The 27,980-nt window shown below is 38.9% G+C and overlaps 2 protein-coding genes across 4 annotated transcripts in view; one reads left to right on the plus strand and one right to left on the minus strand.

Moving 5' to 3' along the window:
* Nucleotides 1-77: 77 nt before the first annotated feature.
* KIN (Kin17 DNA and RNA binding protein) lies at nucleotides 78-26,375 on the plus strand. Its single transcript, XM_081053807.1, has 13 exons — nucleotides 78-244; nucleotides 3,850-3,944; nucleotides 7,604-7,647; nucleotides 7,732-7,854; nucleotides 8,667-8,848; nucleotides 9,639-9,687; nucleotides 10,607-10,664; nucleotides 12,271-12,400; nucleotides 14,892-14,942; nucleotides 17,839-17,907; nucleotides 18,708-18,807; nucleotides 20,279-20,379; nucleotides 23,997-26,375. Exons 1-13 carry the CDS (start codon nucleotides 131-133, stop codon nucleotides 24,057-24,059), a joined length of 1,179 nt encoding a protein of 392 aa, XP_080909933.1. The 5' UTR covers nucleotides 78-130; the 3' UTR covers nucleotides 24,060-26,375.
* Nucleotides 26,342-27,980, minus strand: part of ITIH2 (inter-alpha-trypsin inhibitor heavy chain 2) — a 33,041-nt gene continuing 31,402 nt past the window's right edge. For 2 of the 3 annotated variants that reach the window (XM_081053778.1, XM_081053779.1), the window contains one exon: nucleotides 27,243-27,563. In XM_081053778.1, coding sequence (XP_080909904.1) covers nucleotides 27,416-27,563 — 148 coding nt within the window. In that variant the 3' untranslated portion in view covers nucleotides 27,243-27,415. Of the gene's footprint in view, nucleotides 27,564-27,980 lie in introns of all 3 variants that reach the window. The other variant, XM_081053777.1, reaches the window with a different exon arrangement.

Here is a 27,980-nt window from a genome sequence, read left to right on the forward strand (position 1 = left end):
CTCAGCCTTCCGAGGCTCCACCTCCTTCCGGCTCGCAGCGGGTGTTTGTCCCGCCCACGCCTGTCAGCCCCGTTCCGCTTCCGGTTGGCCGGGCACTGGGTCCCAAAAAGTAATCGCTGCAGTGGTCGCGATGGGGAAGTCAGACTTTCTTACCCCGAAGGCCATCGCCAACAGAATCAAATCCAAAGGGCTTCAGAAGCTGCGCTGGTATTGCCAGATGTGCCAGAAGCAGTGCCGGGACGAGGTAAGGCGGCCCGGGGGGGCCCCTGCCCGGGCCCCGGCCTCTCGCCTGGCGGGGTCCGGCTGCAAGTCCTGGCTCGGGTCCCGGACGCCGGGGGTGAAGGCCTGGGTCTCAGGTCCCCAGTCCTGGGGTCTGCACCGGGCGGGCCCGCTGCTCCACCCAGTAGGGACATCCCTTCCTGCAGCGCCGGTCCTGGCGGGGAACCAGGGCTCTTTGACGCCCCCGTCTTCCCCAGTCTGCCCCCGAAAGACAAGAAATACGACTAAGAAAAGGTTTTGCCGTTCTCGTAGAAGTAAGCGATCCTCCTCAAGCGTTCGTAAAACGGAGGCCTGAGTGGTTAAATGCCCGGACGCCTGGGCAGTAGAAATAACATTCCCCCCGGACTAGACGCGAAACAGGACGCTGAGGACTCACGGCTCTTTTCGGGAGCAGAGGAAACGGAGCGATAAGCTCTTGTGCGCTGCTCATCCAGCAGTCGCATGTTCAGCCCGTGGTATGTGCCGCGATGGTATTGGGAAGGTGTGGGCACAGTCAGACGGCCAGAATCACAAGCCCAGCCGCACCGCTTGCTGGCTGCGTGCTCTTGGGCAAGTTAGGTTCTGCCTGTTTACTTGTCCGCACCGTGGGGACCAGGACTGTGCCTACGTGTGAGGTGGTTGTGAGTTTTAAATGGGTTCTGTGTCACGTGAGTCGGGGTCTTGGGGCAGATCTCGGAAAGCTTTGCGTCCTTGCTGTGCAGTCGCCGCTGTTGCCCACTAGCGATGTGGGTGCTGAGGAGCGGGCTCGCGACGTCGTGGTGCTTTCCTCTGCAGGGCCGACTGGTAAGGACGGAAGAGCACTGGGGAGTGGGCACAGTCTCCTCTGCTGAAGTGTGGGATGCGACGTTTTAGGTGGGACTCGTATTGAATAGCACTGATGCGGTTATTCGCTTTCATTTCTCTTTCGTTCTTTCCATTTAAGTCAAGGGGAAATTCTCACACAGAACATGAAGACTCGTGCAATGAACATCCATGTATCTACTACCCAGATCTAACATTTTAAGTGTTTTGCCACATTTACTTTTTTTAAAAAATAGTTTAAATTATAAACAGAAGGATATTTCACCTCTAAATATTTACATATGCATCTCTAAAATATCAGAATTTTTTTTAGAGTCACAATCTATGTCATCAACGCATAACAAAATTAAAATGCTTTTACGTTGTCTGATACTTGTTCCATACCCGTGTTTCCTCACTTGTTCCCCCAAATGCTTTTCAAAGCAGTTTTTTTTTTAAGCCAGGATCCAATCAAAAACTGTGAATTGGATTTGGTTATTAAGGCTTTAAAACACTAGACTTTATTGTTTTGAGCCGTTTTAGATTCATTGCAAAAATGGGTGGGAGGTACAGAGATTTGATATACATATATGTATGTATGTGTGTGTCCCCTGCCTTCATACATGTATGGCTTCCCCCGGTACATTTGTTACAATCAGTGAAGCTACACTGACTCATCTTTATCACCAAAGTCCATAGTTTACATCAGGGTCACTCTTGGTGCTGCACATTCAGTGGGTTTGGACAAATATATAATGACATGTATCTACCATTATAGTATAATAGTTTCACTGCCCTAAAAATCTCTGTGCTCCACGTTATTGGGACTTTTAATTCTCTCTCAATTCTGAATTTAGAGTAGCATTCACTCCCCACCCCAATTTGTTTCTTGACATTGACTTAAGAGACTAACTCAGTCAGTTATCAGGGAGCATTCCCACCTTCTGGATATGTTGAATTGTTTCTTTGTGATTGTCTTTTGTCTTCTTTCCCTAACTCTTGTAGTTTCTGTAAACTGGGACTTAGACCTAAAGGCTTGATTAGGTTCAGGTTAAGCATTTTGGGAAAGAATACTTCATAGATGAGCCAGTGTATTTCATATCGCATCACGTAGGGGAGCCCTTATGTCCAGTAGTGCTAAGGTGAGTGAGTAAAGATGACAGCCTGTAATGTTAGGAAGTAATATTGTCTCTCTTGTAAGAGCAAGTAATGAGTGGAGTGATTCTTTGGAATCATGGTCATATATCTAGTTTCCCATCAACCTTTTACCTACATGTGTTTTAGCAACTTTGCCTGAGTCAGTTATTTCATTAGGAGCTGCAAAGTGGTTATTTTTCTAATTCTTCGTGCATTTCTTATTGGTTGTCAATTATTTATAAAAATGAGCTTCTCATCAGCTAGTTTTGGGTTATTCTCAAATGTCATCCTGAAATACAATTCCAATGGGAAAGGGAAAAGAAATGCTTAATCCTTCTCCTTAAGGCATTTCCGCTGGTCCTGGCCTCTTTGCCCCCAGATCTGTTCGTTGCCCTTCAACTATCAGGGAGTCCAGCCTGGGGGAGGAGAAGTTGACCCCTATAAATAGGGGTCTGTCTTCTGTCTCGATATTGGAAGATAAAGGGGGAGGAAGGTCAGAGCTAGAGTATTCCCCTCCTTCCTTGGGTTTCCAGGATTTAATAACATTATTTTGTTTTCATTTTGACTTATTTTTAATTTGGGGAAAATGGGACTGGTGTTTCATTTATGAGACCGATACTAAGTTTCCTTTTAAGACACATTTAAGTAAGTGAGATGCAAAGATGAGCAAGAATTTTGTAGGAGGTCTGTGGATGACTAAAGATTAGGATAGGAAAGTACCCTAAGCAAGATTCAGTGTTGAAATCAGGACAGTGGCAATGGGACCAAGAAGAGGTTACAGAGAAGGCTGAGTAGACTTAATGAGGAATAGAAAGTGGGATGAAGGAGAAGACACCGGGAAACCATCCTCGTCCTGGCGTGGTGATTGGGTGTGGAATAGTGCTGTTCATTGAGATGGGGGTCAGGAGAGGCACGTTTTTCATTTCTATTACTAGTGAAGAATCAGGTTCAAGTGGTAAGTAGAACAGATACAAAGTCAAAACTTACATGTTTTTAACAATCATCTGAAGACTATACAGATTTAGTATGTTTAACATAAGGTTCTATAGTATGCACGAATGTATTTTAAGATAGTAGACTTGGGGGGGCTATCACTCTGTGAGGGGTGTAAATGTCTGCCCATTATGTTGAAACTATAACAATAAAAAAATTAATGTGTTTTGGAAAATGAGATAAAGGAGAGGAAGAGTGAATGAAAAATGGTTTCTTAGTGGAAATTAACTAATGACCTATTTTATTTCACTATATCCCTCGAAATGCTTGAGTAACACTCTATAGGAAGTAGGTGCTCCATAGGAATTGGTTAAATTTAGTCAAAAACAACAAATCACTCTTCTGCTACTGTGCCCAGTAACGTTTCTTTTTATTTTATTTTTTTTTAAATTTTTCTTACTAATATCTGTTTTCTAAAGTACTATTTTTCTGTCTCTTTAATCTTGGGGATTAGTCTTTGATTAGCAGGGTTGCTAAATTCAACTTCGTAAAAAAAAATTTTTTTTTTAATGATAGGGTGCTTACAAGCTAGTGATTTGATTATTTTTTTACAATTTATCATCAAAGAGCAGCTTTTTACGGTTTAATTACATACTTCTACTCAGGGCCCATTATGATGACCTAAGTCAGAATTTAACTACTGCCTTTATGTTTTTGTAGAATGGCTTTAAGTGTCATTGTATGTCTGAATCTCATCAGAGACAACTATTGCTGGCTTCAGAAAATCCTCAGCAGTTTATGGATTATTTTTCAGAGTAAGTAACTCAAAGACATCTTTATCTCATAAGCTTTATTCAGTTGGACTTTTAATAGATGCTTAATACTTTATATCTCGGAGGCTCTGTTTATTCCTTACATATTAACATGACAGCTATATTATCTCTGTGCTCAGTTTTTGTCTTCCTTTGCCAATTTATCATAGTATGAAATTGTTAAGAAAATAGTTTCTCGCAATTCAGCCTTTCTTTTTCCTTCACTTTAGACAAAGGAAACTGTCTTTCAGCCTGATTTTAAACCTTCAAATCTGAGCCTGTCCACTGTTTTTCTGTGCTTAACTCTCCTTATCTGTAAAATGGGACTAAAAATAGTACCTTCTTCTAAGTATTATAGTTTCTTCATAGGGTTTATATGAAGATGAAATGAATTAATACTGTTAAAGTGTTTAGAAGAATGCCCAATACACAATAATATTAGCTGTTACTTATTATTATTATTACTATTAATAATTAATCTTGCTTTTATCCATCTCTTTCCAAAATTCTAGACCTTTTGGTCTTAGGACCAAATTTTACAGTCTTAAACATTATTGAAGATTCCCAAGAGCTTTTATTTATGTGGGTTATGTCTATTGATACTTGTAGATTAAAACTGAGAAATTTTTGAAAAACATTAATTCATTAAAAATAATAGCAAACATATTACGTGTTAAAATAAGTAACATTTTAATGAAAAATAACTATGTTTTCTAAAACAAAACAAAAAACAGTGATAAAGTAGCATTATTTTGTATTTCTGCAAATCTCTGGAATGTCTGGCTTAATTGATTTTCACATCTGCTTCTGCATTCATTCTATCTCAGAATGTTTTGGTTGAAGCACATAAAGAAAGCCAAGCCTTTACATAGAGTTGTAGTTGGAAGGGGCGGGCAGAGTATTTTAGTAGTCTTTTCAGATAATTTTGAATATTCCGCTTTGGTATTACATCACAACACAACACGTGGTAATTTCTTAAAAGTTAGTTGCAATGTGGAATTTGAAACCCTATCAGTGAACTTTTCGTACTCTCTCACATTAAAGTACATTGAGTCAAAGTGAAAACTTTGACTCTGGATTGTGTATTCATGCATGATTTTGTAACACCATGCACTGGTTATTTGGAAAATGTTGGTTCACTGAGTTACACAGATCTTCCGAATGGTGATACATTTTATTATGCAATATCATAAAATTATATTCATTAATCTCAACATCAGTGTCATCAGAAACATCTTTAAGTATTTGGAAGCATGTCAAAGTCATGGTGGTGGATATTAGTTTATCAAAATTCAGATTTTTTTCATTAAAGCTGAAATTTTATCATTGGCAACAATTGCTGTAAGTTGTTTTCCTTGACATGACAGTCTCATTTTGGATACTTTAAAGAAAGTTTCTACTGAATATCCAATTTGGAATAACCATGGTTTATGTCAGTCATTCTTTCAAGTAGAGATGGTATTCGGTGAAAAAGTTTCAACTCACAGCTCAAACAGTCACACAAGTGCTTTTCCTGAAGATAACCATCGTCTAGCAGCAGAAGTGCTTTATTCATAATTCTCATTTCATCGCACAGAATATTAGAAAGATGTGTGTACTCGAAGATTGAGAATTCATGCAAGTAATAATACTTGGTGCTTCATCAAGGACATTCCTGATGCAGCTAGCATTGGTTTTCACTGCGAGTGCCAGGCCGTGAAGAATACATTGACTGCTGGTAGTTTGGCATCACTGCCCACTGCCTTGACTTGGCTAAGAGGCCAGTAGGTGTACCCTCCATGGCTTTTATGACACCAAGGCAGACAACACAGTGAAAAAGGCAAAAATTATTTATCAGTCAACCACCTAAAACCATCTTGAATACCACCGGGGTACAAATGGCACACTTTGGGAAATACCAGGTATTTTGGCAAGAGCCGTCTATACTCAGTGCCTTCCTGGTCACCTTCCATTCACTCCTCCATCCACGGTAACTGACTTGTGCCTCTCTCAGTCTCCCGAAGTCTTTCTTCCCTTGATTTTCTTCAGTGGGTAAGCTTTACTCTCAATTGAAACAGCTCTCCGATTTACATTCTTTCTGATTACCCTCCTACCACTCGGTCTGAGCTCACTTCCTGCATGAACTCCTCTTCCTTTCCCAGCTCCTTCTGGTTGCCCGCTTGGCTTCCTTCATCCCACTCTGCACAGTCTCCATGAGTTACGTTATTCTGTTACCTTTCTGTTTGGATAAACATAAACTCCTAAATGTAGATGTTCACTCCTAACATCTGTCTTGAGTTATAGATTTTTTTTCCTGAACTATATTCCTGAAGGCTATATCAGAGTCAACATTTCTAAAGCTGAACTTAGAATTCTCTCCACCCCACCTGCTGGTTCTTCTGCGCTGGCTAATAATCACTGCCTCCCGAGACTGCTAAGCTCAGAGCCCTCCGGGAATTCCTTCACGTGGGTTCTCCTCTATAGTGTCCTGTAAACTTACACCCTTGTTATCCTCTCATCATCTCCTCCTAAAAGGTTTCAGTGACTTCCTCACTGGTATCCTGACCTGCTGCCTTTACTCCTCCTATACAAGTTCTGTGCCTCTGGTCACAGACCAGTGTGTGCAGCAGAATCACCTTGAGGCCTCACCTTGAGGGCTGTGAAGACAGCCGGCAGACCCCAGGCCCACTTTCTGATTCACTTGACCTTGGGTTGGGCTGCGGGCTTTGCATCTCTATCAGGTTCCCAGGTGATGGCCATGCTGCTGGTCTGGAGACCACACTCTGGGAATTATCCTTGTATACTGTCCACCAGGATTATCTCTGGAAATCACAGACTTTCCCTAATTAACTCCTAAATAAATTATTTCATGCTTTTCTATCATCTGCATAAAACCTAACCTCTTTAATATGACCTTCAAGGCACTGCAAAGGTTAACCCTAACATTTTCCAGCTATGTCTTCTCCCAGTTTTTCTATTCTACCCCCACTGTCACACTCATTTTTATCGGCCCTCCATGTTAGCCAAAGTAGATTGTCATTCCTCAAACCTGTGATACTTTCCTGTCTCTACCAGATGGGAATGGCTTTCTCTTTCTCTTCACTTGTGAAAGTCCTGTTTATACTTTACCACCCATATTAAAGATCACCTCCGGCATCTTCCACAATTCGTTCTATGATGTTTTGTTACATCTCTTTTCCAATTTGACTTCTGTTATGATTGGTTCTGCTAGATTGTAACCTAGGTCAAGATCTATGTTTTATTCACCTATGTTTGTCTAGCACTTAACACAGTGGCCTCAGTTCAGAGGGATACATTGAATACCAGTATCTTGTGGAATAAGGGCAGTTTTGGTATCATCAGTAGAATGCAGTTATTATGACACAGTCAGTAGTGCTAAGAGACTTCATTAAGGACCCTCTCAAAAGACGTGTTGTCACTTTTTCTGTGGCTGATTGGCCAAGACAAAATTTCGACTCCACACTGACTGTTGACTTTAATTCTTGAAAGCTATAATCTTTTGGGATTCTTTCCTTGTTCCATTCGTAAAAATTCATAACAGATATTCACATATATGCATATATCATTTGAGATTTCAAACTGTACGATGGCTTAAATTTCAGGAAAGTAATGCTATATATTTGCAGAAATTACCTTCATGCTTTCCTTTCTTTCTCTCCCAGAGAATTCCGCAATGACTTTCTAGAACTTCTCAGGAGACGCTTTGGTGAGCATCTTAAGCATTATGCACATAATAACTTCCTAACCTTACAACCTGCTCAGGGTCAACAGCGTCCTGTTTTGTTCTTAGGCACTAAGAGAGTTCACAACAATATTGTTTACAATGAATATATCAGCCACCGAGAACACATCCATATGAATGCCACTCAGTGGGAGACGCTGACTGATTTTACCAAGTGGCTGGGCAGAGAAGGTAAGAGTAAGACATACTTGAATAGATGTGATGGGCTCCATTGCAGGGAGAGAACGAGTTGTCATAGTTTCTATGTAAATTTACGGAAAAGAGGATGGGTAGGGCGATTAAAAACTGGTGGAGAGGAGTGGAGTAGTCCGGGGTTGGTTCTGTGTACTCCAGTCAAGTATCAGTGTCTGGAATAGTTCTTTTGACAGTGTCAAGATTTATCACTGAAGTGTCCTCTCACGTAGGTTAAGGATTATTGTCACTCCTCTTCTACCCCCACCCACCGCCATATTCATTTCACTTTAGGAAACGTGTTACTTCTTAATGAGATTTTTACAATTTATGGCTTCTTTTCCAATTTTTAAACTTCATAGGATGAAAAGTTGGGAAGAAGAAAAGAGAAGGAAATTTTGTGTCCATGTATTACTTATTCAGTGCGTTACTCTATTCCATTTTTGTGGACTATTTCTACTTAGTTAAGTTAGCAGAATATCACATGCTCATTGGACGTTAAATACTTAGACAGTTGAATGATTACTAAACAAGATAATACTTCTTTCACTTGTTTTCCTTTTTTAAATATGTTGCCTCAACCTAGCTCATTAAAAATCAGAGTGATAACTTTTTTCTGTTCAAAGAGATAAAATATTTCACTTAAAGTATCTAAATCTCATTATGAATATGGAAAATTCATGTACTGCATGAATGCATACATTTGAATGAATAAGTAAATAATGCAGAGATAGAGCACATTTATATTTACCTTTAGCTTTGATTATATGCAAATTTATGGTGTCTGGTTTTTTGTGTGGTTGTTTTTTCAGGCTTGTGCAAAGTGGATGAGACACCAAAAGGCTGGTATATTCAGTACATAGACAGGGACCCAGAAACCATCCGCCGGCAACTCGAACTAGAGAAAAAGAAGAAGCAGGACCTTGATGACGAAGAAAAAACTGCCAAATTTATTGAAGAGCAAGTGAGAAGAGGTCTGGAAGGCAAAGAACAGGTGGGCAACAGTATCATTGAGAGAGGTAACTGAAAAGGGCCAAACAAGTAAAACTGCTTATTCTTTTAAGCCCAGAATTGCGTTTTATAGGTCTAGTTCTGTAACTAGGAGGAGAAAAGAAAATGGCCGAGTCTCAAAGCTCGGGTTTTGGAGTTGAGACAAACCTGGGTCCCTTCCTTACTTACGGACTTCACGCTTTTGTATAATTATATCACCTTCTAAACCTCGGCTTCCTTCTCCTAAAACGAGGCTGTCCTTAATGGGGAAGAAATGGAAAGACCATTTGTCCAGAATTTGATGAATGCAGTGCTAGAGATTGGCAGTGGAGAGAGTAGGGCGTGGGGAAGGGGCACGTACAGGGCTGGCACTACTGGCTGCAGCCTGGGGAGGATGGGAGTGTCTGGAGGTAGCTATGTATAGCCCCTTGGTTGAGGATTGTTGGAAAATTAATGGGCAAAACCTGGGTAAGTGGAGAAGGGATGGCATGGTGGTGGTTCAGGGGTTAGAATAACTGGATCAAGGCATTTATTTTAATAAATCTTTTTTGGGTGCCTCTTGTGTGCCAGGCACGGGGGAATACAGCAGTGAACAAAAGATTTACAAATCCTATAAAATCACTCAATCGGAGAATATTTACAATACATATAATTTCTTAATTAGGATCTTCATCCTTTTAGAGTTATATCTTAGAGCTGCCTTGTAACATAGGGAGCAAGTCCTAATTTTGGAATATTGAATGTTGATAGTAAATTCACTTTGAACCAAACCTTCAACCTTCTTCCCCCCTAAGGAGACTCCTATTTTTACGGAATTAAGCAGAGAAAATGATGAAGAAAAAGGTAATTGTACTTTTTTCTTTCTTTTTTTTCTAACGTGGATGGTTTTGTATTGGTTCTCCTACCAGCTAGTCACATGTTTGGGAGTAAGACATGGAATCCATCTGGATTGCATTGTTCTCCTCAGTACTAATGAATTGGATGTGATGCCCTCAGCTACAAGAAACAAAATAACAACACTGACTGAGCTCAACCTAGTCAATAAGGAGAGATCTTGCCATACCAAGAGTCCCAGAGGGAGGGTAGTTCAGGATGTCATACTATCAGGAGCTGGACACGAGGTGGCTGCCAGCACTGCCATCATATGCAGACTGAGCATTGTCCAGACGATGACATAGAGCATCTCTCCTCTCTCCTGGAGTCCCCTATAAGCGAGGAAACTTTTCCTAGGAGACACAAGACACCCCTCCTGCGGACTTCCTTTTGAATGTCATTGGCCAGACTGTCATGTGTCCACCTCATGAACAGTCACTGTGAACGGCAATGAGATTATCTTGATTGGTTTAGACCCAAAGGTACTACCTTGTAATTCCATCCCCTTGGGCGTGGGCTTTCAACTCATTTAGTTGTGAATTTTGGGGTGACAAAAGCATTCATACCATAGCATCCTCTGAGCCATGTGTGATAGGTCTGGACATCTAAACAAAACTGGATTCCTGCTGGTGAGGGGAGCAGGGGCAGTGGGATGGAGAGGCAGCCAAAGCTGTCTGCCACAGCTCAGTCATAGGAAGGTCTTTCCCAGCCCTGTCAGCGTCCATCCAGCACATTCTACAGGAATTCGTGATCTCTGGAGAGGAGCATTCCGGCTCTCACCTATTCAGAATGTTCATGAATTTGTATGTCGATATATTGTGGTATCTTATGTGCTAAGTTTTATTACAGTTTTCCTGAAATACCTGGAACACCAATTGTTCTCTTCTAGTTACATTTAATTTGAATAAAGGAGCATGTAGTTCAGCAGCAGCATCTTCCAAGTCAAGGTGAGTGAGCTGCATGAACAGGTACCTTAGAGCTTGAGAATTGTGGGAAATGTCCATTACTATATTTCAAAAGCAGCAGTGTTGTGAATGACCTTTTCTGGTTGTAATTTTCATTTTGGGGTTTTGTTTGATGGTTGGTTGGGGTTTTTGTGTGTGTGTAGTTTTTGTAGCAGCTGTTTTTTTTCTTAGTTGCCTGTCATAAGATGATTCTGTCTTTTGAGGAAAGGCTCATTTTGATTAAAGATGAACTGTTGCTTCTCCGTAAATCCTGCAGTCTATGGTTCCTTCTATGCTACTGCAATACTATTTCTTTTTCTATCATAACCTGCTTAGCAAGTTTAAATGTTAGCTGGGTATGCTTTTTTGTTTCACCTGCTGTGTTAAGATTTTCTGAGACTAGAGACTAAGTTATTGACCTGTTTCCTCCATACAAGCACCTAGTACAGTATGAATCCACTAGTAGGCACTCAGTAATATTTGCCTTTCTTTCTAGATGGTGTAGTATAGGCAGGAGTCAGAAACTCTTTTCTGCAAAGGGCCACATAGTAAATATCTTAGACATTCTTGGCCATATAATTCTTTGTCACAACCACTTAACTCTGCTGTCAGAGTGAGAAAGCAACCATAGGCAATACATAAGCGAATGGATGTGGCTGTGTTCCAGTAAAATCATATTTATAAAAACAGGCCGCAGGCTGGATTTGGCCCTGAGGCTGTAGTTTACAAAACCGTGGATTAGCACGTAGTCAGTACTTCTATCCACTTCTCGTGTTCTCTTTTCTTCTAGTTCTTACATATTCTTTCACCAAATATTTATTCACTGTTTGTTATGTGCAGTGCATTCAGTTTAGTTAAAGAGGTTAAAAAGCTAAATATAAAAGAAGATATTCAGGAAGGTACCAGTATATACAAGAATTTAGTTTTAAGCTGGATGATATTTTCTATTTTACTTAGCATTTTACATGTTTATTTAGGGCCTAACTCAGGGTGTTTTGTGTTTTTTGTTTTGTTTTGTTTTTTTGGTTAGTTTATAGACTACACTAAATGATTGGTAGGAGAATTGAAGGAAATGGTTAGGCCGAGTCAACAGTGTATAACTGCTTCTGAATGACTTGCCAAATGTCTTAGCATTGATCAAAACATTTTAGAATTAACACCTACCGCATTTCCCCGAAAATAAGACCTAGCCGGACAATCAGCTCTGATGCATCTTTGGAGCAAAAATTAATACGAGCGATATTATATTATATTTATTATATTCTATTGACTCGGTCTTATGTTAATTTTTGTTAAGCAGAAGTAGCCTCAAACCCTGATCTGCCTCACACTGGAACCAATACCGTCATCACTGCTGAGCTGATTATTCTGGCACTATTATAACTGAAGGGGTGAGGTGACGGCAGATGGGGGTTAGAGACTGGAAGGGGTACCTGTTCTCCTGTGCCTGTAGTCCGCTAAGGGACACAGACAGCTCCTTTCTTGTTTTGAGTAATCTATTATAGATGAATCACGTGAGACATTTCTTCTGTGCTGTTCATTATGCACATTATAAACCCTCCCTCTGTGTGTACTTTTCGTTAACAAGCACGGCTCCTCTGTTCTTCAGTTCTTTGGGACCAAGTGCACTGAAGATCATAGAGACTACAGCATTGGTGAAACGGAAAGAGTCTTCTCAGAGCTCAGCTCAACCAAAAGAAAAGAAGAAAAAGAAATCTGCACTCGATGAAATCATGGAGGTACAGTGCACGAACTGCCTTATCAACTCGTTAGTGTTAGAGGAATAATGAATGCAGTTTAAATTAGAGAAACTGAAGTAGTTTCACCATTATTCGATTCATGTAAAGTTCGAAATTGTGCATATACTAGGTGAGGGAAAAGGAGCTGAGATGCAGTTCCATCTGCATAGAGTTGGAATCCCCCACCGAGGTTTAGTTTCTTGCCTCAAGTACTGTCTGCAGGACTCTCCATGCAGCTATGGGCAGTCGAGGTCAGTGAGAAGGACTTTGGTGGTAATGGAAGCTGGAAATTAAAGCTGGTCTCCTTCTGTGGTTCTGTGAAATTGGCACCCTCCATGGTCCCCCCCCCCCAATCTGTGCTCTCCTCTTGTCTGACTTCCACTTACTGCCTCCTAGCCAGTAGGAGAAGGCTGTGACATAGCTTTAATTTAATTTAGCCTCATGGCTAAGTTTATGTGATCAATCATTGAAAACTTGTAATTATCTGGATCTGGGGCCATACTTTCTACCTGGAACATGGAGCCGTTCTGCAGAAGGTTCTTAGTATACCCCCTGAATATTCCTTCCTCCCTCCTAACACATGACCTTACCTTATCAGTAAATTTATGAGATAAGTGCAAGAGAAGAGAAATTCTAGGCAACGAGAAAGGATAAATGGATCCAAGAAGCAGCTTCCTTTTTCTGCAATGTCATTTCCTCTAGTCTCCCCATCCCTTTTCTTCCACTGTGAAGGGATGGAGGTCACTCTTTGGTCTTCCTTGTTTCTGAGTCCATACCATGCAGGGAAGTCTGGAAGCTTGAAGAGTAATGTGAGTGCACTGTGAGATGTGCTCATCCCATCGTTCAACAAACAGTGAGTCGCTGTTACGGACTAGACATGGTGCGAGATCCTGGGTCTGCGAGTAGGAGAAAAACAGTCCCTGTGTCTCACGCAGCTTTCATTCTATTGAGAGAGACATTCTGTGAACAAGTGAATCAGTGAATAAGTAATGACAAAATGCTACATGCCAAAGAGGGCTGAGGGCAGGGATTGCGGAGACGGCTTGTGAAAAGGTTCTAAGGTGGGAAAGGTCTCTAATTCAAGCATCTGAAGGAAAGAGCCATGTTGCTGGATGAGCATGGTGAGCACAAGAATATCACAGGCCATGACAAGAGTTTTTAAATTTAATTCAAAGGCAAATGGAAAGCCAGATTTACCTGCTTTGAATATAATCTGTGCTAAATTTAGAATAGTCTTTGTTCATATTGAAAAGTTGGAGAAATTGAAATGAGGTTTAGAATCAACTGAAGAATCACACTGTTCCGTCCCCTTGAAAGTTGGTATTTTGGGTTCTAAGTCTTAGCAGTTGAGAAAGAAGACTGCGTGAGGTAGAGCCACAATGGCCAGCCTGCTCTCTTTTCATTTGGTCATGCTTTTAGTGATTATACGTCTCTGCTGGTTGTATGTTCCTTGCCCTCTGTTCACAAGCTGGATTTTCCTTATCCAACAGGGAAGCTCATTTTCGCCATCATAGTGTCCCTAACCTTGCTGTGCTAAGTTGCTCTGTCACTGTTTTGTTTTTACCACATGAAAATAACGCCTGTTTTCCAGCTTGTCACAGTGACATGGGAGGAGGCAGGGAGAGGGCCGCATAGGACTGGCAGATGGCCTTGCCCAAGGCAAGGTGGTTTGTGTTTATTTTCTTGGTCAATTGACTTGTTTTATCACGTTTTTTTTCTTCAGTCCAGATTTCGTTTTTTTAATCAAAGACTAATTGCAAAAATAAAATATTTATTTTTATTTATCAGAGCATACAAATGATATCACTGATCTTTTGTGAAGTATGTGTTTTACGAGGTGTGACAATTAAGTTCATGAACTTGGATGAATGTTGCTAACTAACATTTTTTGATATCGAGGGATTATTCATTGTGAATTTGTATCAACTGGACAAACAGTTAACCAAGTTTACTATTTGGAAGTGCTGACAACGCTGTGTTAAAAAGTTAGACGACCTGAACTTTTCGCCAACAATTCATGGCTCCTGCATCACAACAATGCACCAGCTCACACAGCACTGTCTGTGAGGGAGTTTTTAGCCAATAAACAAATAACTGTATTGGAACATCCTCCCTACTCACCTGATCTGGCCCACAGTGACTTCTTTCTTTACCCGAAGATAAGGGAAATACTGAAAAGAAGACATTTTGATGACATTCAGAACATCAAGGGAAATATGACCACAGCTCTGATGGCCATTCCAGAAAGAATTCCACAATTGCTTTGAAGGATGGACTAGGCCCTGGCATCAGTGTCATAGCCCCCCAAGGGGAGTACCTCGAAGGTGACTATAGTGATATTCAGCAATGAGGTATGGGGCACTTTTTCTAGGATGAGTTCATGAACTTAATTGTCTGACCTCATATGTTGTTCTTTTGCTAAATAGAATGTTGCTTGAAATGAATTAGAATTTTGAAGAGATCATTTTATATTTGTCTTCGTGTCCTATAGATTGAAGAGGGAAAGAAAAGGGCTTCCCGAACAGACTACTGGCTGCAGCCCGTATGTATTCAGCTGGAGCTCCCTAAGTTCTAAATGTACTTTCAAGTGAATGATTTCAATAGCATTTGGTATAAATGACTAAATTTCTCAACTACGTATAACTTTGATAGCTAGACCTATGACTTCAATGAGATTTTTTTCCTCTTTGATCTTTAATTATTGGTTGCACCTGTATTGGAGGGTGACTTCATGTTTATGGGCGGTAATAGTCCTTGATTTTAATGCCAAACTTGTTTATGGGCGCCTTAAATTGAAGCCTGGAATTATTTTCCATTTTCACTATAAAACAAAAGATTTTAGTTTCAGACATGAGATTAAAAAATAGAATTGCAAATGCAGAAGTCCTTGTTTTCAACTTATCTTAATGAACTTAGAATGCCCCTTTAGGTACTTTGTCAAAAAACAAAACAAAACAGGTTTCGATTTACAAACTCAAGGAAAGCTTTGTATTTTGCTCGTTATTATTGTTTATTACTTTAAGATACTAATTTTATAATAATTTGAAAACATTTAAATAATTTTTAAAATTGTTCTTTATTGATGATGTGTTTTGAACTTACAGAGATGTGAAGTCGTATAAAACCTTCAGGGTGCCTTATTCTTAAGGAAACTGGGTTAATCACTAGCACGAGAATGAAAAGTAGTGTGTTATTTAGGTAATTTCTGATTTGAAAAATAAGATTAATAATAACCTGGAAGGTCAAGTCCAAAGTTCTGATTCAGATTGTCATCGTCATTCTGCCACTAGGCCTGAAAATAATTTAGCATTCGTGCCTTAGTTTATATTCGTATATAATGAAAGACATTTCTACCTGGTGATCATGTCACAGACCATCAAATAAGTTATTTGATACAAAAACACTTGCTGTGTTCAATGGAAAATACGCCTTTTGTATGAATTGTTTCAGTTAATTCTCTGATCAGCCCAGGTAATTCCTGTTATTATTCTGTTTTATAGGTGAGAATAAGCATAGAGTATTTGAGTAATTTCCTCAAGGCCATTTAGTAAGTGGTGAGCCAGGATTTCCCTGGCAACCTGACTCAGTAGGTTGTACTCTCAACTAGTAAACAATACTGCTTCCTGGGAAGCGTAACTCACCCTGACTCTCTCTGAGAAGTTTGGGTTAAGATTCGTAAAGGAAGGACCTGTAGGGAAGAAACCAACCATCCATGAATTATTGTCCTTTTCCAGTTAGAGTAGTTAGCATTATATATTTATGAAAATGTATAAAAAAAGCAGTAGTTCTTAACCAGGAGTGATTAAGAAAATTGTTCCTATGCTTACGTTAGTTCCTATGCTTACGTTAGTCTCCATGATAGCAAACATCATTCATGGCATAATTTATTGCACACACCCATCCTCTGAGACAGAAGCTTAGGGTCCTATAGGTCATGGGATTTCAAACTACGCAGGCTCTGGTAGTACTGCCATCTAGCCTCCTGGTGTGAAATGCATAGACATGGTCACTAACCTCCCAGGTGAATCTGATATGTACCCTTGGTGAAGAACCATTGGTTTACAGGAAAAAGAAAACAAACTAAAAGCAAAAAGAAAAAAAAAAAAGAAAAAAAGGGCAAAGTATTCCAAATTTTAGTTAGTCCCAAAATTCTCTTTCCATTGCCAAAACTTTTGGTTAAATTTTATTTTCTGTTGATAATTTTCTCATCTGGTAAATTGTTCAGATTTTCTTCATACTTTCCCTTACAGAGTGGTAGGTTACAAGTGACAGTCAAACAATAGTGCTCTGATGACTCAGTGTATCTCTTATTTTGAAAAACGCAATGTTTGTTAAAATAGCCAGTAGTCCACAGAGATAGACTGGAAAGCTTCATTTTTTAAACTCAGAAAAGGCAGTTTTTGAACAGATCTATTACAAACATGTGTCAAAAAGTCAAATGATGTGATGAGTTACCTTTAAGTTTTAAGAATGTGTACCCATGAGGGCCTATGAGAAATTCAGTCCCGAAATACTCTGACTAAATCAGAGAAGCTGTTTAGGCATTATTTGGCTTACTTAGAAAGTAGGCAAGACACTTAAGAATAAGGCCCGTCAAGTCTTCTCTTAGACTCGTCTTCCTACTATTGAATATCCTCCCCACAAAGTCCTTACTGAAGTTTTATTAACATAATTGTTAGCATGGCTTAATGGAGTACTTGTGACCACCTACTACCTACTATAGTTGTTCAAAGTAGCAAATGTAGAATTATAGTGAGTATTGCAGCAAGTTAGGCGATGTCATTTTTACTATCAGTCATTACACAGCTAATCCAAACTAGGAAAACGAGAAAGAAGCACGTCAGAATGCATTATTATGCAATAAGCCCAGCGTTCTCTCCCATTCCAGAATTAGTTGCTCAGAAGAATGATACTTTTAGCTGGAGCTAATCTGGAACAATCCTGCTTGTAGCAAAAATTCAAAGCAGCATATGGAGGAAAAAACACTGTGGACAGTGTCATGTCCTGGGACTTCCCTGGGAGACTGGCTGGCTGCGTTTTTATCAGCAGTGAACACCAACAGTATAAAATCCTTGATACTTTTCACTTCCTGGGATGGACAGAAAAGAAGAAGCTGTCTATGAAAGACATGAATTCCTAGAGTTGAGATTTATAGGTAAAGGTCCTAGATTTCAAAAAACATGCACTTTGGAAGTCTGCCATTAGATGTATATTTTTCCCCTTGGTAACCATGTTTTAGAAGAAGAGAAAGAAAGAATGAAAGATTGGTAAGGAAACACCATCATTGGGAAGGCTTAGAACTCCAAAATTTCCTATTTAGCGGAGCAGTTATATTTTGTGATGATTTTTGGTGAACATTGTTTAAAATGAAGGAGTAAAACGGAAAAGATAATCTATATCTTACCTTTCATCTTTATTTTTTTATTGTTATTTTGTAGGAAATCATTGTGAAAATTATAACCAAAAAACTCGGAGAGAAGTATCATAAGAAAAAGGGCATTGTTAAGGTAAGAACATAGTTATGAATGGAATCTGTGAAAGGGGCTGATGGGTGACTGAGTAAAGCCATCTTGCCATGCCTTAAAAATAAAGTCATAGTAGCGGAAACCATCTGTCTAAGGTTCTTGATGGTTCCATAAAAGGAAAGTTGTATTCCTAATTGTTGGAAAGATGTGTCATTTCCAACCACCGTTTATACTTAACCTTGGTCTGCTTTCTTACTAGAGCAAATAGTGTGTATGAAATCCCACTGGTACCTCTTAAACTCAGTGGGCACGCCTTGCTAACCAGTAAGCTGCATTCTCTTTATTGATGATGCGCAATATAATTGTGTCCTCAGGATTCCAAGGAGGACTTCCTTGTGTTTGGCTTGAGAGACCATCTTTTGGCCGCTTTAGGAGTTTAAAATTTAAAAATCAACACCCCAGTCCTTTTCTCCCTTTTGCTTTTCCTGAATCTAGTTTCATTGAGTGCCCAGCCTGTGCGTGCAGAAATTGCCCTTCCACTGTACTGGAAGCTGGGCAAAATTATCCCTCTCATTATATTTCTTAAAGTCTTATTCTAAGATCACCAGCCTTTTATTCTTTCCCGATGAAAACCTTAAACTAAGCTTTGAATTGAATTCTTTATTAAGAAACATAGATTGAGAAATCGTATACAGAATTTATAAAACAGTGTCATTTATGGAAGGAGCTACTCTTATCTTTTGACTAGAAGTTCACTTGTTTTCATTTTACTGATTTCTGTCTTTTGAAATTTGTGTTCACATATCTCTTCTGTTTTTAAAATTGTTGATTTTACATAACAGGAAGTAATTGACAGATACACAGCTGTTGTAAAGATGATTGATTCTGGAGACAAGCTGAAACTTGACCAGACTCATTTAGAAACAGTAATTCCTGCACCAGGTAAACCTTTTTTGCAGACTAATTAATGCAAATACCAACAAAATGAGTGATTTCATTTGTTAAACTGTAGTTTTTTAAGATTACCTGATAGTTACAGAGACGAGCTTCCTTTTTAGCAACTGCTAGTATAGCTGATCCTATTTCATTTCAGGTGACGTGGTAGTTTGCCAGTCCTCTGAGAAGCTATTTGTGGCATGAATAAATTTGCCTTCCTAAAGTTATTTTTTTCCAGAAACAAAACACAGACATGTCTTGATAAATTCAGCCATATTAGGGTTATTATTAATATTAATATATTTAGGTACCTGAGCTACCGTGTTTCCCTGAAAATAAGACTGGGTCTTATATTAAGTTTTGCTCCAAAAGACGCATTAGGGCTTATGTTCATGGGATGTCGTCCTGAAAAATCATGTTAGGACTTATTTTCTGGTTAGGTCTTATTTTTGGGAAAACACGGTAGTAAAAGTCAGTATTATTTTGCTTTTGCTTTTTCTTAATTATCTCGATCATTTGGGCACTAACGCAATATCTAGTATTAATGCTACTTTGGTCACCTCATTTGTCTGACCCAGTCTCTTCTCGGTGATATCATTGCTGCCACAGTAATAATGTTAGTCTCTAAAATTTCGCTTCTCAGATCCTTTATTTTTTCCCCTCTAAAATACAACTCCTTTAATGGATTAAAAATATTTTTTTCAGCTTTAGTGAGATGTAATTGACATTCAGTAAGCTGGACTTGTATAAAATATACAATTTGATAAGCTTTAAAACATGACTACTCTCATGAAACCATTCCTGAAATCAAGATAATAAATGTTTCATTACCCCCTCAAAGTTCTCTCATTTCCCTTTATAATCCTTCTCTCCCACCCCTCCAGTGGTCTCCTGACTTCCCACAGGCAACCATTCATCTGCTTTCATTACTGTGTGTTTATCCAGTCACCTGTTGATAGACATTTGGGATGTTTATAGTTTTGGGTTGTTAGAAATAAAACTGCTGTGAACGTTCACGTGCAAGTGGACATATGATTTCTTTTCTATTGGGAAAATACTTAGAAATAGAATGGCTTTAGTTATATGATAAGCATACGTTGACTCTTTTATGAAACTGCCAAACCGTCTTATGATTTTAAAACGAGACAAAGTAAAGCAAGCAAGTTTTTTTCTGATTACTTGTGGACTCTGAGCTTTTCCTCCAAGTATTATACCTTACACACCTTGCAATCTAAAATGAAAACATATCCCTTTGACAAATAAGTGGGGGAAAAAATGAGGAGTCTTATAATATGATAGTAATCAAAGTATCTACAACTATGCTTTAGAATATTACAGAGTTTTTAAGTGATCAAGAACTTCTAAGAGAAGGGCTTTGGTTTTCGTTATATTCATTCAGTGCATTTTGCTGTAACAAAGTAGAAGAAAAAAGTAGACCTTTTCTTTGCATTCGGTGTCATATTCTTTTCTATTGTAGGAAAAAGAATTCTCGTTTTAAATGGAGGCTACAGAGGAAATGAAGGTACCTTAGAATCCATCAATGAGAAGACCTTTTCAGCTACTATAGTCATCGAAACTGTAAGTGTGTTTACACAAAGACAGAAATTTTAAAATGCTCTGAAAATGTGCCATTTTTCTTTTGTTGGATAGATCTTTGTTTTATTTTAGAGTTTGGGTTTTTTGTTTGCCTTCTCTCCTACTCGGAAATTTGTAAGTAAGTTTATTTTCTCTAGTGACTACCATTGCTAGAGCATTTTATTTTCTGATTAAAAAGGAAATGTATATGTGTCTTAGTCTGTTCAGGCTGCTGTAACAAAATACCACAGACTGGGTGGCTTATAAACAACAGAAATGTATTTCTCCTAGTTCTGAGGGCTAGAAGTCCAAGATCAAGCACTGGTAGATTTACTTCCTGGTTCATGTGTCCTCACATGGTGGAAGGGACAAGGGAACTCTCTGGGGTCCCTTTATAAAGGCAGAAATCCATTTATGGGGTCTTGCTCCCATGACCTTATCACCTCCCAAAGGCTCCACCTCCAAATACCATCACATTGGGCATTAAGCTGTAACATATGAATTCTGCGTGGGACACAGTCTATAGCAATACTCACTGTGCAAATACAATTTAATATAAATAATTTTTAAATTACCCATAATCTCCCAGCCAAGGGATAACCCCCATTAATACTTTAGTCTATTCCTTTCTAGTCTTTTATTTTATAAAATTGTATACAATATGTAGTTTCATCTCCTAACGTTTTTGCTCTCATATCTAATAATATAAAACTCAATTTGGCATGGTATAATTCGTGGGGAATGTAGAGTCATAATTAATGGGGGAAAAGCCAGAGGTCAATTTTTTTAAACATCCCTACTCCTTTCATAAAGGATTAAGGGAGAAGAGATCAATAAAATAATTCATTTAAAGAAATCTGACATCAAAGATTGCTTACTGATTTAGAACTGCTCGTTCAGTGACCGGTCTGTGTGTGAGGCCATCGGGGACCTAAGACGTCTTTAGAAGGAAAGATCTGAAACATGCTTCGTCCCCACTGCCTAATTTTTTTTTAGGACTCTGAACTATGCATTACGTATCTTTTTCTCTAAATGAAAGACTTCTTCATCTCCGGTACAGTTAAGTGCTCACATTGTGGAGAGCCTTGTGAAAGTTCTAAACTCTCTCCGAAAAAATTGTACACAACTGCCAATTTTTATGTTTTACCTTAAGGAGTTCCTAGGCCCCTAAACCCCTGTATGGATTGGTTAGAGAATTGTGTCTCAGGAAGGTTTTCTGGAAAAAGCATTTGGGTCTTTATTTGAGAGATATTACATTTTAACTAAATTAGGCCTTTTATTTTTTTTTTCCTGACCCTGACAGTACTAACCTAGAAACTGTCACATAAACTAGAAGAGAAAAAAAGGATGTTGAAGATTTTATCAGTCTGGCTGAACAGATTGAGTTTTTAAGTCAGTAAGTTTTTCTCTCTGAGTCAGTCAGTGTAAGTCATGGGAAATCTCCCACTTCCATGGCAGGTTGGTCCTCCTCTACTTTTTATTTTATAATACTATCCAATTTAGATGCTGTCTCATGTTTTCATCTCAAAGAAACACAAAACAACTAATTACAACTGAGGCTATTCCTAAGTTCCATCCGGATACCTTTGGTTTACAGTTTGTATGATTTTCAAGAACTGGAAACCCCCAGTTTCATCTTTCTTTCTAAAGCCTTAGTTGCTTACAGAGCTGTACTGAAATAGAACCTAGGGGGAAATCTACCTTTCTGGTTGGTTGCAAAGCAGCATGTACTTTTGGAAGAGGAATCCCACCTGCTTATTCTTTGTTGTTTTTTTTCCCCATTTTTGTTTTGCTGCCTGCCTCCATATTAAAAAAAGAAAAAAAGTCTGTGTTTCTGGTGCTGTGTCTCTGTTATGTCCCATGTTTTCTCCAAGACACTGCCATGAAACACACGAACTTTTCAAGTGATTTCTCCTGCTTTTTTTATTTCTGGAATCTTAAATTTGTGTCAGTATCATAATATTTGAAATTTTTATATTTATTAAGCAGATTTAAAAACAGTTAAATTGTTCAAAAATAGCCTCAGTTTTTTAGCTATTTGCCTAGTTAATGCAAATGTCTAGCTCCCTTCTTATTCCTCAGCCTCATAGTCTTATCATAAAAGTGTAATTGACCATAGATCTTTTAAACTCGATAATGTAAGATTCAACCTGGGTTATGCTTTATCTGGGAACTTATTTCCCTTACATATAATCATTATGATCATATTAAAAGAATGGCGTCTTAGAAAGCCTCTTGAAGGAAAGGCGTGTGTCTCACTAAAAAATGTTAAAATTTCAGTTCAGGATTGGAGTCATTATCATTTTCTATTTTGCAAGGGAGAGGACCAACTTTTAAATTTTAGCCAAAAGATTTAATAATGAGTTGAAAATTATTGAGCTCATACTCATAGTATGTTCCGGGTATTGTTCTGAGCCCTTTATATGTATTGACTCGTTTATATTTACCAACAACTCAGTAATATAGGTACTTTATTATTCCCCAGTAGGGGATAATGGACCACAGAAGGGTTTAGTCACTTGAGGAGGGCGGGATTTGAACTTGGGCAGTCCAGGCCCAGAGCCCATATTCTTAGACTCTGTGTTCTCAGGTTGTGTCAGCTCTTATGACAGGTACTGTCTTTCACATCTAGTTGTCCCCTTTCCCTTTTTGTTGGATATGAGGAGAAGATGAAAATATGTTTAAAGTTGGACTCAGTTTCTATAATAAAGACCAGCCCAATTGTCACAGCCAAACTAGACAAACATGTTTGAGTATTTATATTACTTAAAATAATATTTGCTGGAAAGGAAGAAAGGAAAGGAGAGAAGGAGGAACGGAAGGGAGGGAGGGAAGAAAAGGAAGGAAGGAAGGAAGGAAGGAAGGAAGGAAGGAAGGAAGGAAGGAAGGAAGGAAGGAAGGAAGGAAGGAAGGAAGGAAGGAAGGAAGGAAGGAAGGAAGGAAGGAAGGAAGGAAGGAAGGAAGGAAGGAAGGAAGGAAGGAAGGAAGGAAGGAAGGAAGGAGAGAAAGAAATTATCAAATTGATAATGGTACAAACATAATAGAGGTTTATCTCTTATGCTAAAAATCCAAAATGGTGCTCTTGATCAGGGAACAGCTCTGTTCTAAGAGTTAATAAGAGGTAATTGTGAACCCGGGGTCCTTCCAACTTGTGGCTCTACCATCCTCAACAAGTGGCTTTTACAGCTGTCATGTTGTGTGCTTCAGGCGGACCAACGGGGAGCTTTGGATTGAGGGTAGAGGACAGCATGGCCTGGGCTTGGCGGGGGCACACATCCTTCTGTGCACGTCCGTGGGCTGCTCCATGGCCACACCTAACCACACGGGGAGCTAGGAAATCTAACTATCCAGGAGGCAGATGAGATGGTGAACAGCTGGCAGATCTCACCGCAGTATCTAGTGATAACACTTTTCAGATACCATTGAAGAATGTGTGCTAGTTCTTAATGAGAAAGCCATAGAATGTTCTTAAAATATATAGCGATAGAAACGTTAGTGTCCTGGATGGTATTTTCAGGATATGGAAAAGCCAAATTTGTATTCAGAAGTGTACTGTCATTTTTGTGTCTTTTAAATACATGTGTGTTTTTAACCTTTTCCTCAATTATTTTAATTTGTAGGGCCCTTTAAAAGGACGCAGAGTTGAAGGAATTCAGTATGAAGACATTTCCAAACTTGCTTGAGTTTGAAAATTTGTTAACAGCATATTAAAGTCCTAATGCATCAAATTGGTGTTCACCAAGGCATTATTAGACTCTACTGTGTGAGGGTGTTTCTTTTGTATAAACCAATGGATTTGTTTAACTATTACTGTATAGTTGTTTAGCGAAACTTAGAGAAAAATCTAATTATGTCTCATGAAATATCAAAACCATGTAAATTTGTCGATATTTTTATTTCCTTTGTAACATTTCCTTGATTTTTAATCTTCATTAAAAGAATGTTATTGTAAAGTGTTTTATACAATACAATTTAGAATCATATAACTAGAGGAAATTCTTCATATACTCTAAATTTATATTTTTGTAGTAAAGTAGTAACGTTGAATTGTAAATATAAATATACATTTTCAAAAGTTAAACTAAATAGCAGCTTTATTGAGATATAATTCACACACTATATAATACTACCCATGTAATATGTACGATTTCAGTGGTTTTTGGTATATTTGTCGAGTTGTACAGCCATCACCACTATCTGATTTTAGATCATTTTCATCCTCCCAACAAGAAACCCTGTCCCTTAGTCGCTCTTTTCTCCCTCTCTCTCCAGCCCCTGGCAGCCACTAATTGACTTTCTGTCTCTAAGGGTTTGCTTGTTCTGGACATTCATACACATGGAATCATACAATACATGGTCTGGCTTCTTTCACTCAGCATGTTTTCAAGGTATCCATGTGGCATGTATCAGTGCTTCATTCCTTTTTCCCCCCACTTCATTCCTTTTTATTGCTGAACAGCAATAAAATGGAAATTATATGGATGGACAACATTTTCTTTATCCATTCATCAGTTGATGGACATTGTGGTTGTTTTCACCTTGGGGCTATTATGAATACTGTGAACATTCGTGTACAAGATTCAGTCAGTTTTTTGTGTACAAGATTCAGTGTGAACACATGCTTTCAGTTCCTGGGAGTGGAGGTGCTGAGTCACACTGTAACTCATGTGATTTCCTGTTTAACATTTTGTGGAACTGCCAGACTGTTCCAAAGGGGCTGCACCATTTGCAATCCCACCAGCAATGTTGAATTATACATGTTTTAAAGTAGAGCCATGTATTATTATTCAGGGATGCAGAAAACAGGACACCGAGCTCACATTTGCTTATGCACAAAAAAAAATAAAAGGAAAGGAAATTTCTAGTTCATGTAACTGAAAAGGAGCAGACCTTAGCTACATGTGGAGTGGAACTCAGAGAGTGTGAGCAGCCTTGTCAGGGCTGGGCCTTCACTGAGTCTGTGGAGTCACTTCCTGGTGGGACAAGGCTGAAGAAGAGATGCTGCTGTGTATAGTATGAAGTGATCCTTTAAAGCATGTAGAATGACTTGCCTAAGACTTCATACCACTAAGTACTAAAATAACTCCTGGCAAACAGTATTAATAAGATTATTTTACAGGCAATGCATTTCAAAACACTAGCTTTCAGCAAAGTATTGATAATTTGAATAACATGGATTTGATTTTAAATCTAGTCCTTTCGATAGGAATCTAATGTTCAATAGCCGGCATGTAAATATGTACGCCAGCATTTTCCTCTTCCTAAAAGCAACAGAGCACATAGAAAATACCAGGAATCAAATTAAACTTCGCTAAAGGAGAAGTTTTAAAGTTAAAATTTTTACCAAGTAACAATTACAAGAACCCACTTTTGAAGTTTGGGTTGAATATTAGCATTTTAAGATTAGTATTTTTGGAAAAAAAAAGATTAGTATTTTTGAAATAGGAAATAGAGAAGATGTACTTTTTTTTTTTTAATGTATCAGGTGACCAGTTTTTATAGAAGTATAAAACTAAAAGGCAATGCCACTTTCCTCTTCAGTACTGAGACTGGATTATAGAAATAATCGTATTTATTTAATATTTTACAATTAGGTCAAAAGGCAATCACTCATTTTTTCAAATGTGGGTTGGGTATTCCAAGAAGAGACAGTTTTCGCTACTTTCTAAAATGAAAAATTATTTTTATCAAATTATGGAGAGAAAATTTCATAAAAATGCACCTTAAAAACTTATAAGTGTAATTTTATCACTTTGGCCTTTGAAAGTGTGCCCCTTTTAGGAACTGATTCTTAAAAGAAAGTTACAAACGAAGGAAAGCACAGAATTACAATGGGTAACACTTGGATTGTATCACCAAAATCTACACAGACATCATAAAGTTGGTCACCCAATTTCACTTTAAACTTGTTTATTTTGCCTTATAAATGTCATTAACCTTTTGTTTGGACACAATTTACTAGTTAATTTATTTTGAAATAAATCTGATCAATAAGGTTTAAAATGAAGTGGCTTTACTCTTAGGAATCACTTAACTATAATTAAAATCAAAGGTCTACAGGGAGTACTAAGGAAGTGTTGGTGTTCAAGATTTGTGCTTCACAGAGGGGCTTCCAGAGCACTGGGAACTGTGATTCTGTCAGAATTCATAGTAACGTTAAAACTGTGCAGTAAGCCATCAGAGATAATATCCTGAGCAATTTTAAATATGTGAAGAATTTGGGAGCAACAAAATCTCCAAGGTGATCTTAGAATAATGTCAGGGAGGACTGTTACAGGATTATAATTTAATCAGAAGACACCTACCCAATTGTGTTTCTATTTTTGGAGAACGGCTAGCTGGTCAACTAAGACCTTGTCATAGCTTATTTTATGTGTCAACTTAGATGGGCCCTGGGGGGACCCTGAGAGTTGGTCAAACTGGGTTGGTTATACTCGGTGTGTCTGTGGGGGTGTTTTGGATGAAATCTACATTTAAAAAGGTAGACTGAGCGAAGCAGATTGCCCTCCTTAAGGTGGGTGGGTCTCATCCAATCAGTTGAAGGCCTGAATAGAACAAAAAACTGACCCTCCCCCAAGTGACTGCCTTTGGACTTCATCTGCAACATTGGTTCTTCCTGCCTAATGGCCTTTGAACCAGAACATCTTTCCTAGGGTCTCCTGCACCATTAGCCCACCCTGCATATATATACATAGCTCCTATTGGCTCTGTTTCTCTGGAGAACCCCTGACTTATACAGGCCTCGGGGACTAAAACGTGGCTCCGAGGCCAACACTGGAGGGAATCTCGGCTAAGTGTATTGGGCCTTCACAGGTACCCTGGGCAAGGCTATGCCAACAGATGAACACACTTGAGAACTGAAAATGCAACAAAATCCTAAAGTTTTGCAAAGCATTTATTTTCTCGGTAGGTGTCAACAGCTTTTATAAACGACCCTGATAACTGGTTTGTTTTTAAAATAATTCAAACTGAAGAATGACTGCAAAAGTGGCAGGGGAAAATGTAGGTTTATACATGTAATTTCCGAAACTCCAAACCTTTAAGGCCATGTGAGGAAGCTATAGAGTTGAGGCACAAAGTAATCCTTGTAATGTCGATCAATGAAACCTTTTCCACTGTTGTGTACAAACCAACAGGGAACGTCTGTTCCAAACACTGTATCTGTTCGGTAGTCTTTCTGGAGGCCTCTGCAAGGAAAGGGGCATGGACGGTTAGGGCATAGAACAAGGCACGCCAGCCTGCCTCTCCCCAAAGGACACACTCTCCCCTTTGCTGTTCATGGCGCCCCTTCTAGCACCCTATCTGCCTGTCCCCACCCATCCACCCCTGCTACAGGAAATATCAGAGTTGGGGACTTGGTGTTGCAAGGACAGAATAAGCAATGTGTCCTTAGAAACTGACCAATGTGGACTTTTCCAGCAAGGTAAAGAGTGCAAATTAACGTAGAAACAGAAAGAAGGAGGGAACAAGACTCTGACGTGTTGTGAGCTGACCTCACATGTTACCTGCAGAATGAACCCGAGATGCCTGTCACTTTCACTTTATGGATGTGTGTTTTCTGTAAGGGCATGCCAGATGTTGCTGAGAAATTCATGTCTTTCATG

This window comes from Rhinolophus hipposideros (assembly GCF_964194185.1).
Source record: "Rhinolophus hipposideros genome assembly, chromosome: 1".
NCBI classification, from domain to species: Eukaryota; Metazoa; Chordata; class Mammalia; order Chiroptera; family Rhinolophidae; genus Rhinolophus; species Rhinolophus hipposideros.